Source organism: Scophthalmus maximus, chromosome 2 (genome assembly GCF_022379125.1).
Source record: "Scophthalmus maximus strain ysfricsl-2021 chromosome 2, ASM2237912v1, whole genome shotgun sequence".
Taxonomy (NCBI): domain Eukaryota; kingdom Metazoa; phylum Chordata; class Actinopteri; order Pleuronectiformes; family Scophthalmidae; genus Scophthalmus; species Scophthalmus maximus.
In genome coordinates this window covers 11,157,167-11,166,583 of record NC_061516.1, presented here as the reverse complement: position 1 = coordinate 11,166,583, position 9,417 = coordinate 11,157,167, and the positions used below count along the sequence as shown (strand labels likewise).

General features: G+C 41.4%; 1 protein-coding gene across 4 annotated transcripts; it reads right to left on the bottom strand.

Moving 5' to 3' along the window:
* Nucleotides 1-1,892: 1,892 nt before the first annotated feature.
* On the bottom strand, nucleotides 1,893-9,333 carry ggnbp2 (gametogenetin binding protein 2). Of its 4 annotated transcripts, none has more exons than XM_035626455.2 (14): nucleotides 9,217-9,333; nucleotides 8,295-8,427; nucleotides 7,593-7,673; nucleotides 7,143-7,396; nucleotides 6,744-6,842; nucleotides 5,602-5,715; nucleotides 5,293-5,502; nucleotides 5,022-5,196; nucleotides 4,727-4,915; nucleotides 4,487-4,604; nucleotides 3,350-3,475; nucleotides 3,060-3,208; nucleotides 2,781-2,972; nucleotides 1,893-2,659 (listed from the first exon to the last, which is right to left on the bottom strand). In XM_035626455.2, the coding sequence occupies exons 2-14, from the start codon at nucleotides 8,391-8,393 to the stop codon at nucleotides 2,453-2,455; spliced, it is 2,013 nt and encodes a 670-aa protein (XP_035482348.1). In that variant the 5' UTR covers nucleotides 8,394-8,427; nucleotides 9,217-9,333; the 3' UTR covers nucleotides 1,893-2,452. The 4 variants fall into 4 exon arrangements, with proteins under 4 accessions (XP_035482348.1, XP_035482350.1, XP_047186458.1 ...); XM_035626457.2 differs by having other exon boundaries at nucleotides 9,204-9,306; XM_047330502.1 differs by having other exon boundaries at nucleotides 3,060-3,205; nucleotides 9,204-9,306.
* Nucleotides 9,334-9,417: the final 84 nt, after the last annotated feature.

Sequence of the window (9,417 nt, the reverse complement as noted above, 5' to 3'; positions counted from 1 at the left end):
AATTTAATAAAGATGATTTGATTGACAGGGTTTTACTTTCTCCTTTCTATCACTGCAGCTCGGAACAACACGAGGAGACTGACGATAAATACTAATACAAACGTAATACTGTCTCTTTTATTCGAACAATGATCCACACACACTGAAAAATATTTCTCATGATCATGAATGAACAGTTCAGTGCGATTTACGTCATCACACATCAACTTCTCTCCTCTGCTTCAGCAGCAAAAACAGTCTGACATCACTTCAGCTTCTCTTCATAATAGTTTGATCCTCGTCACACAACTGAGACATTTCGTAGCACAGGTTAGGTGTGTGTGTGCACCTGCATTTATTTACTTTCTCCTTTAAAAAGTTGTATTTAGGGCTGCAACTAACAATTATTTTCATAATCGATTAATCTGTTGATTATTTTCTCGATTAATCGATTAGTTGTTTGGTCCATAAAATGTCATAGTGTTGAAAAATGTCGATCGTGTATCCCAAAATGTTTTGCTTTGTCCACACACCAAAGATATTGAGTTTACTCTCAAAGAAGAGCAAATAAACCAGAAAAATATTCACATTTAAGAAGCTGAAATCTGAGAATTTTTACTTTTTTTCCATAAAAAACAATTTGATTATTAAAATAATTGGCGTTTAATTAAGTAATCAATTAATCGATTAACTGTTGCAGGTCTTGTTGTATTTGTTTCCAAACAGAAACATTGTCAAAATTCCCTATGCAAAATGTTATCTTTAATATGTTGAGTTACTTTGAGTATGCAATGGAACCCATGTTTTTTTTCTAAATGTATTTATTAGTAATTTTTATTCATTCATTCATTTTTGCGTCGAGATTCACGTTGGTCGGTGCTAAAACATTTTGCGACACAGCGCTTTCCCCAACTTTCACCAGCAGAGGTCCTCGTCGAGCTCGGATTTTATAAGCATCGATTAATAAACCTTTTTTCCGATAGGCTTGTGTAACGCTTCGCCATCACCGGCTGGGCCTGGACGTGCTCTACGTGGACGGCTATCTTACGCCACCTACTGGAGGCGATTAAAAATAACAACGACGTTGTTGCATGTTGCCTTCACGTATTCCCCGTTAATCAAAGCTTTTAGTCGGGACGTTTTGACAAAAGAGCACCTCTACATTTAACAGCTTTCGTGCTATTTTCCGAAAATCAAACCTTACCGACATGCTCTGTACTAAACTGCTGCCTACTATATCAAAGACGCCACTCTTATATTCTTGAATATAAGGTTGTAGATGACACCTTTCTGGCTGGATTTTAACTGAGCACATTGACTTCTTCGACAGAAATCAAAGACCGTAACATCTCCATATACTTGCGGAACCCAAGTCCAGAAACTTTGGAGTGAATTTGAGAGTGTGTCCTATGATTGTCTTACATTTACAGTAAATTACTCATTGGATCAATAGAAAAATGTGCTGTTGCTTTGGATTTTACCCTTTGAAAACAGGAAATAGATGATTGTGGGTAAATATAAGACAGTTCCTCACAAATATTAGTTTAGTAGGAACGCCTGTTAGTATTTGACTGGTAAGAGGAGGAAAGGCCTCCTATCATTTAATTTATATTGCATATGTACTGTAGTATGTCATCTTTTTAAATGATATTGCTTCAGATTTGCTGATACAGGAACATTTCCGTCAGACATCCATCTTCATTTGCAAGGACTAAAACAAATCCCAGGCTGTGATCAACTTCAATGGAGATTTTAACTCAAAACCTGATTAATTCCTGTCTGGCAAACTGATCCTGTGTCCATTTCATAGAAATGGTAAAGGCCAGGACTCACAGAATAAGAAGAATATCAAACTTCTACTGTTAAAATGTAAATTAACTCACATGAGATCAAGTAAACAATGGACAAATGTATATTGCATACTAATAAATATTCTTTATTTAGTAAATTCTGCTCATTGCGCTCAACATCACACCCAAACCCCTATTACAAATGGATGTTTATTTTCTGTAAAATCTTTATATTTAGAATTTCTGTACACATTTAATGGTACAACTTTAATCACTAGACGGAAGTGTAACCAGAGAGAAATGAAATAGAAAAAAACCCAACAACATAAGACTCCTAAAATCTATATCCCTAATATCACAGCTCGCAAAGCATGATTACAAATTCCACTGTGCTCTTACCCAGCAATCCTACAGGAGACCAACAACAAATAGCCTGGCTTGGTCAAAGAGAACAACTACAGATGAGAAGGTGGCCAAGAAATGAGAGAGGAAGGTTAGTAGGTGTACGAGTGCCAAAGGGACAGAGAGAGAGAGAGATAATCAACAGAAAGTAAGAATTACATTTATTCTAAGGGTGAAACAAGTGAAGAAGACACCAAATATAAGTCAGGATTTTTTTTTTTCTAAACATGTTGCAGCAGTGTCATGAGAGGTTTTCCCAGGCAAAGATGTCATTAGTGCAGTTAGTTGACACTGGTGGTGGCGGCAAACCACTCTCCACAGACGGGCTTACTCCGCTCGGCGGCCCGGCAGTAGTTGGTGAATTTTTCTTTCAGGAGCTGTCTGTACTGGTGGCGGTTGTTGTAGAAAGATTGGTTCCTTTCTAGAAAAGCCTGGATTTCATCCTGTGTCAGACAGTTCTCTTCGTCGGAACTAGCCTCCGAATCACCCTGTAGTTACACAACAGGAGGCCAGGAGGGGTTAAGGAAGCACCAGAATTAAACGGCGGAACGTTTGCTGTGAATCGGTCGATTTATACTGTAATTGTTTGAAAGGACATCTCTCACTAACCAGAAGTTCTGCAAGACTTGTGTGAAGGCTGAGGTTCTTCTGATGTTCTGCCCATGTTGAATGTAGTGAAATGCTGGAAAACGTATCGCCACATAAGGAGGAAAAGATTTCTTTGGTTCGGCAAGTGTGCGATGAAGGTAGACTGTGGCCTGTCGTGTTCCCAGCTGACAAACAACCTTCATATTTTTGTTCCTGTAGAAATGTGCATACTTTAAATTGGTATGCAGCTCGGTATATTCTGTATATACAACATGTGAATTCTCAAGCTTGTTCCCTCACCTGATTGTTGCATAAACCCTTGCCCTTCCTTTTCTTCTTTTTACTCTTGCAGTGAGTGGTTTCGTCAGAGTGTTGCCAGTAGTCCAGACAACTGTCTATTGCATTCTCCTCCTTGTCTGCAGCACAGTGATGGACGTTCGCCTCATCTGCTTCAGACGGTGAACAAAAATCAGACAGTGAGAAAACAGACTAAACTACGACTAGACTACACCACAGCGTATCTTTAAAAACACCCTCATATGGTGTCACAGTTCAGAGTCCACAGAATCTCAGAGCTACTCCATCCTGACCTGCTTCGTCGTGGTTACAGATCCCCTCGGAGCAGGCTACGTCGGACCCTTCTCGTGATCCTATCTCACTGCCCTCCATGCTTGAAAAGTAGCCATAGTCACTGCCATTGCTGTGGGGGGTCAAATCTGGAGAAACGTGGAAAAAAAAAAAATCTTCTTTTAAGGGTCATTACAATTAGGGTGACCAGACATTGAGAATAAGCAGTTGTCCCAAATCCTGTCCTGATTGTCCCGAAAATGAGACTAAACCAGAGTTTCGATTAATTATATCCTAGAAAAACATTAAATCCTGATCGCCGTGATACACTTTCGGTGTCACCTTGCAGCCAGCTCTGCATTGGCTACAAGCAATTTGTATCCTACATGAATTATGGCTTTTGTTAAAAAAACAAAAAAGTGTTGCGAATTAATAAACAGCTACTGCGAGGGGGCTTAATGTTGAATTTTACAACAATGGGGGGAAATTAAACCATCTCTGACAGAAACGCTGCTGCATGGAGGAGTGGGGAGGAAAACATCAATGGATTACTGCTGCCTTACAAGATGCACACTAGGCATTTTTTAAAGTCTGCAGGAAGGAGTTTGGTATTTGACACGTCATGCTCAGGGAACGGGCTCTTTCCATTTTTGTTTTCTAGTGGAGATGAAGACGGTGGAAGTTGCAGTCGCAAGGACGCTGAATGTTCAGGCAGCCACGCGAAGGAGTGATCTGACATGGCGCGCGTCGCACAGACAGATATATGCGCATGAAATGGCCTTATTAAATCCCTTTTTGCTACGGATGTTAGGGATAATGATTTACACACTGTTATAATGTAGTATATAATAAAATAATAAAAAGTATTTTATGTTGGATGTTATGGATATGCTCAATGAATTAGACATTGTGGTTGTTTTCATGACGGACACAAGTTAATGTAACAAAGAAATTGTATATTTTGAGTATTTCATGTTTAGGTTGTGATAAAAATGTATACACTGGCCAACATACACACAAGTCATTTGTTTTGCTCACTAATGACAGACAAACAATTTTAATGTTGAGTTTTGACTCTCGTGTATTTAACGGTTCATTGACAGTGACCACGTGACCATCTTCACACCCGCCTCCCGTCCTGAATTCTAGTGCATCTTTACTGTGTTTGATGTCATCCGGGCAGGTACAGGACGTGCCTCCATTGGCGGTGATGCCCTCCTCTTCCTCATCATGACCACCACAGGTGTTGCAGCTGCCATCCACAGACTCAAGAGAACCCTGCAACACACCACATGAGTCTGACTGAAGCTAAGGCATTTAGACATGATGCTCCAGATGAACACAGTTCATGGTGCGCAAGGGATCATTTGTGTCCAAGACTAGCGTTGTCGGACGATTACCTCATCCAGATGTTTGTCCTTGTCCTCTACCTCCTGTTCAGCTGTGTCAAAACCACACTTGTTTTTGCGTCGATTTTTTCGCTTTTGCCTCTTCTTCTCCTGCTTAAGTTCTTTGGCCCTCTCCTCCTCAGACAGCTCCTCGACAAACTGCTCCAGCCGACTGATCCCTTGCATCTTCTCCACTGCCATCTTGGGATATAATGATAATATAACGTCACACGACCATAATCCATTCATAATCAGACAAATATATTTGAAGTCATACCATATAGACGCTGGCTTAGAATTTGTGTACCTCAAAACTTTTGCGTACTGCATCAATTCCCAAATGGAACAATAGCTGCCAGGTCTGCTCCTCTGCTCGTAGCTTCTGCCAGATCCTGTGCAGTCGCTCATAGAGGTGAATACCCAGACAGGTCAGGACCTCCTCTTGTGCGATGTCAATGGTCTTGGCATGTCTCTCTCTGCGTCTATAATAAAAATATCATCAAATTGAATGTATAAACACATTGAAGGGATCACGGTGTGACAGGAACTGATGGTTGTCACGTTAAACCTTTACTTACTCATAACCTCCTGCAAACTCAGGCTCTGCCCGGCCAAGCAGGTGAGCAATGAAGTCCGTTTCACAGCACACGTGGATGTGGCGCTCGTGGGGGCAACAGCACAGTCCTTTATACAAGGCGGCGCAGTAGCCCTTCTCTTTACTGCAGTCCAACTCCCCCACCAGGATGTTATATGCCCTCAGCACTTTATTCTTACAGTCAGTGCAAAACCTGTGCACAACAAATTAATTTACATTTATTTCTGTTGTTTCTTTTGAGAGGAAAAAAACAGCCATTTTGGAAATAAAGGCTGTGACGGTCACACATTACCTGTGTTTACGCAAGTATGTCTCCAGCGTCTCCAGGAGACAGGCACTATCAATGAGGACCACCTCATCCCTGCACTCCTGAGACATTAGCTCCCATACATCCATCCAGCTCCCCCTGTCAGAAAACACACCATTATTATAGCAATGCATAGTTATCATCTCTTAAAACATCATATTTAGCAGACACAGAGCAATATTAGTATTCATTAGGAGTCCCGTCTCTGTCAGCGTGGTGAATCTAATCCCAATTTAATACCTCCTTTTCGTTCTGTTTTAGTCTCTACGAAGTCCTGAGGGAAATATCTGGCTCTTTGGCCGCTAACTGCTCCATTCTGTTCGCTACACTTCAGTGCCAGCAGGTCTGACTGAGGCTGTCGATTCCTAATGTCCACAGTCTTAAAAGCATGGGTCTGCTGCTGTGTCCCCTAGCACTGCATAAGGATTTCTGACAGAAATAATTATCCAAACATTACAGCAGAAGTGTCAAATTGTGGACACATGGTGATGGTTTAATTTAAATTACATTATAAATATCAGTTTAGGAGGGTTAATATCACCATTTTGTTTACCAAACTTCAACCCCAACAACACAATCATCCACTGAAGGGTAATCCACTGCTATTTATATATATAAACACATGAATAGATGGTACAGAACATGAATGTAGGTGGGGATTTTCACTGTTTTAATAGAGAACACCCATTGTAGTACATGTAGACAATTCCTCTCCTAACTGCAGGACTGTATGTAATACTGCCTTCTAATTAAAAAAAAGAAGCTGGCCAAACACCATGCAAAGTATTCTTATTAATAATATTGTGAAGGACACATTAAAGTCTACAGTGTAATTATGCAACTACAGTATTAATTTATATTATATTGGTGTTTATTGAGTCAACTTTCCTGGCAAAAAAAAGAGTAAAATACAACATGATAACTTCCTGAAAACAGGGAAGTTATGAAAGATGGAGAAAGAGCTTAACTGTCTTTTCTAACGTGCCTTCCTCCTCCTACATACTATGTTGTCTGCCAGTGCAATTCATAAAATCTACCACTTGTGTCCCCATTCACTATGGTTGTGACACACGAATACTTTCAAAACATCCTGGAAAAAAGTAGATGAAAACAGGCTTTTTACTCACCCCAGAGGTTTAGGTTTGTGTGTGTCCAAGGAGTGTAACTGGCACCTCTTGTTCTTTTTACTTTTTGGAATGGCATCAATCATGTCATTCAACTTTGACCTAAAAAAATTAATAACAATCCAGTATTGGGTAAGGGTAGTGAGCTAATATATATACAACATAATTCTATTTGTATTATTTCTGTGTTGTTAGCCCCTTGTCACATCAGTGTGTTAAAGGACTTTATATATAAAATAAAATCACCACATTAAAAGCCTACTTAAGAGGAGAGCATATAGCATTATCCTGATATAGCATTTCAATATACCCAGAGAAAATCTCTTGTTGAGATCACATATTTGAGTTTACGCAGTCATTTTAAAACTGAAAATGACTGAAACACATTTCTTTATATCTTACCCATGCACGTAGAAGAGGGTGTAAAGTTTCTTTACATCTGCTAAACAGGCCTTGGTAACAGAGAGCATTCCGGCGGGTTTCACTGTGAGAGGCTCCAGGGCCGGGTTCCCCGACTCGACCAAGTGTGAGAAGAGGCGCTCCACACTCCGCCTGCAGCCCACGCATGGCACCAGCTGAGATAATGCACTGTACACCTCTTTGGATGTCACCGTCAGGGCGATATTCAAGTCCTGTTCCTTCAACTTGGAGAGATACTAAAAAGGCCAAGGAATCGTACAGCTGTCACCAATTTGCTAGACAAGTCACATGAAGACAAACTACACACTCAAGTTTTCTGGTGGCTCAGACTTTTGAACCACACAGTAAGAGTTCCGTTTATACTTGCACACACATTTATCAAGTGCTTCATACATTTTCGGTGAGGCCGCTTTGTGCAAAATAACTACTCACCTGAGAAAACTGTTTCAATTGAGAAGGGTTGATTTCATTGCTGTCAACATCCATGAAACTATCAGAAAATTCCATCACCATCTGCAAAAAGAGGGGGAATACACAAAAAGTCAATGTATATCAATGTCTCAGATGATGTTGTGTGTCACTGTTTAAATTACTAATGCGTCAATTTCTAGGGTGTGCGAGTATCACAAGCCAATTGTCAAAATCAGGATCATCCTCTTGGTTGTTCATGTTTGTAAAATTAAACATTAAACATTAAACATTAAACATTTTGAGGCTAGCAGGTGGCCATTATTCTCAAGAAAAACAGCATAGTGGGGCAATGGCCTTTAAGACTTACATGTTATGTAATATTGTCATGTCATGCTATCAATAGTATATCTGCACCACCCCAACATGTTAAAACACCAAGCTGGCTGAATGCCTTCTGAAAGCATGAATATATACTTACTTGTCAGTACCTAAATGGTTCTTTATTCGGGTGACTAATCATTAGAGCATCAGAGTTTGCAAAACTGATAAGATATTTGTCCCTCAAGCAGGCTGGGCCTTCATGCTCGCTGAGCAACAACTGTGCCTTTGCTCCCGGACATCACATGTCAGGGACATGATATGGAGAGCTGAGGCCTGACACAAAGAGGGTAATGGGTGTGTTTGCCACCTGTGATATTATTAGCCAGTCTCCTGCTTTCCTACCGTGAGAGTATCGTCGATATACAGGGGAATCTGCCTGGCGAGGAATGGGTAGTCTTCTTCCCCTTCGCCTTCCCTGCAAACTGCTACCAGACGTGCCATGGCTTATCCCCGGGTCGGTTGTGGTGCAGCTCGCCTGCAGGGGACACACAAGGAACCGACTGACCAGATCTGACCTCAGCAAATGAGAACGAATGCTAGTCGACAGCAGGTCAATGCAGAGCTAGCTTCGACACCACCTCGTCGCCGTGTCTTTCAGACTTCCCCGGCACCCAAATGAGGTTGACAGCAGCTAATGACGCCGCTGTACAACAGCTGCTGTAGTGCCCAGAGAATTGCTCTGACCCAGATTTAGCGAAGCTAAGTTAGCAGCACAACATGTGCAACGGAAGCTCGCAGGGTGGACGATGTATTATGTTTTCTAATGTAAAAGCTGTTGGCTGGTCTAACACTATTTAACTCATGGAGACTGGTTCGATTACGCTAATGAATGGGACACAAGGATACAACCATAACCGACGGCTAGCTAGTTCAGCTTAGCCTGCTAGCTAATTTCATTCGGCAGTATGGTTTTGCACACTGAGGAAGCCGGTCGGTGTGTTTCTGTGCACATTATTCTGAGGCGATAAACCACCATTATATACTGACGTTTCTAATACCTAACACGTTATAAATACGCTGCAGTGATGCGCTAGTTGTTCTACGCCCTGTCGATCAGAGCTACACCGGCTAACTTACACGTTAGCTTAGCTATCCTACGGAGCTAACGTTAGCAAGCTAATATAAGTAGGAGTAGGTGACTGGCCACTTAGCGGCTGTCACTTTCATCGGCTTCTCCGACTAACGTTTAAAACACGACACGTGAGCGGCCGACATGACAAAACACACGGACGGCTAACGGACAGCACTTACTGTGCGTACTTACACGCTTCAAAAGTTGCCCTTAAAGAAATAAACAAGTGCGACAGTGAGTGAGGCTGCTACGGTGGCGGAATCTTCATGACTGATCTGACCTTTGCCCTCCGACGTAATAACTGACGTTGCAATACAAGTGGCCGCCAGGGGGCGCGCTATGGACATCTTTTTTTTTTGAATTGAGAAAAAGTTCATTCAAAAAAGAGAAGCT

Coding starts and splice junctions, on each gene's coding strand:
- ggnbp2 (XM_035626455.2), bottom strand. CDS start 8,393: ATGGCACGTCTGGTAGCAGTTTGCAGGGAAGGCGAAGGGGAAGAAGAC. Junction 5,716..6,743: donor CACAAACCTAAACCTCTGGG/GTGAGTAAAAAG, acceptor GTTTTCTGACAG/GGGGAGCTGGATGGATGTAT. Junction 3,476..4,486: donor CCCGGATGACATCAAACACA/GTAAAGATGCAC, acceptor ACGTTTCTCCAG/ATTTGACCCCCCACAGCAAT.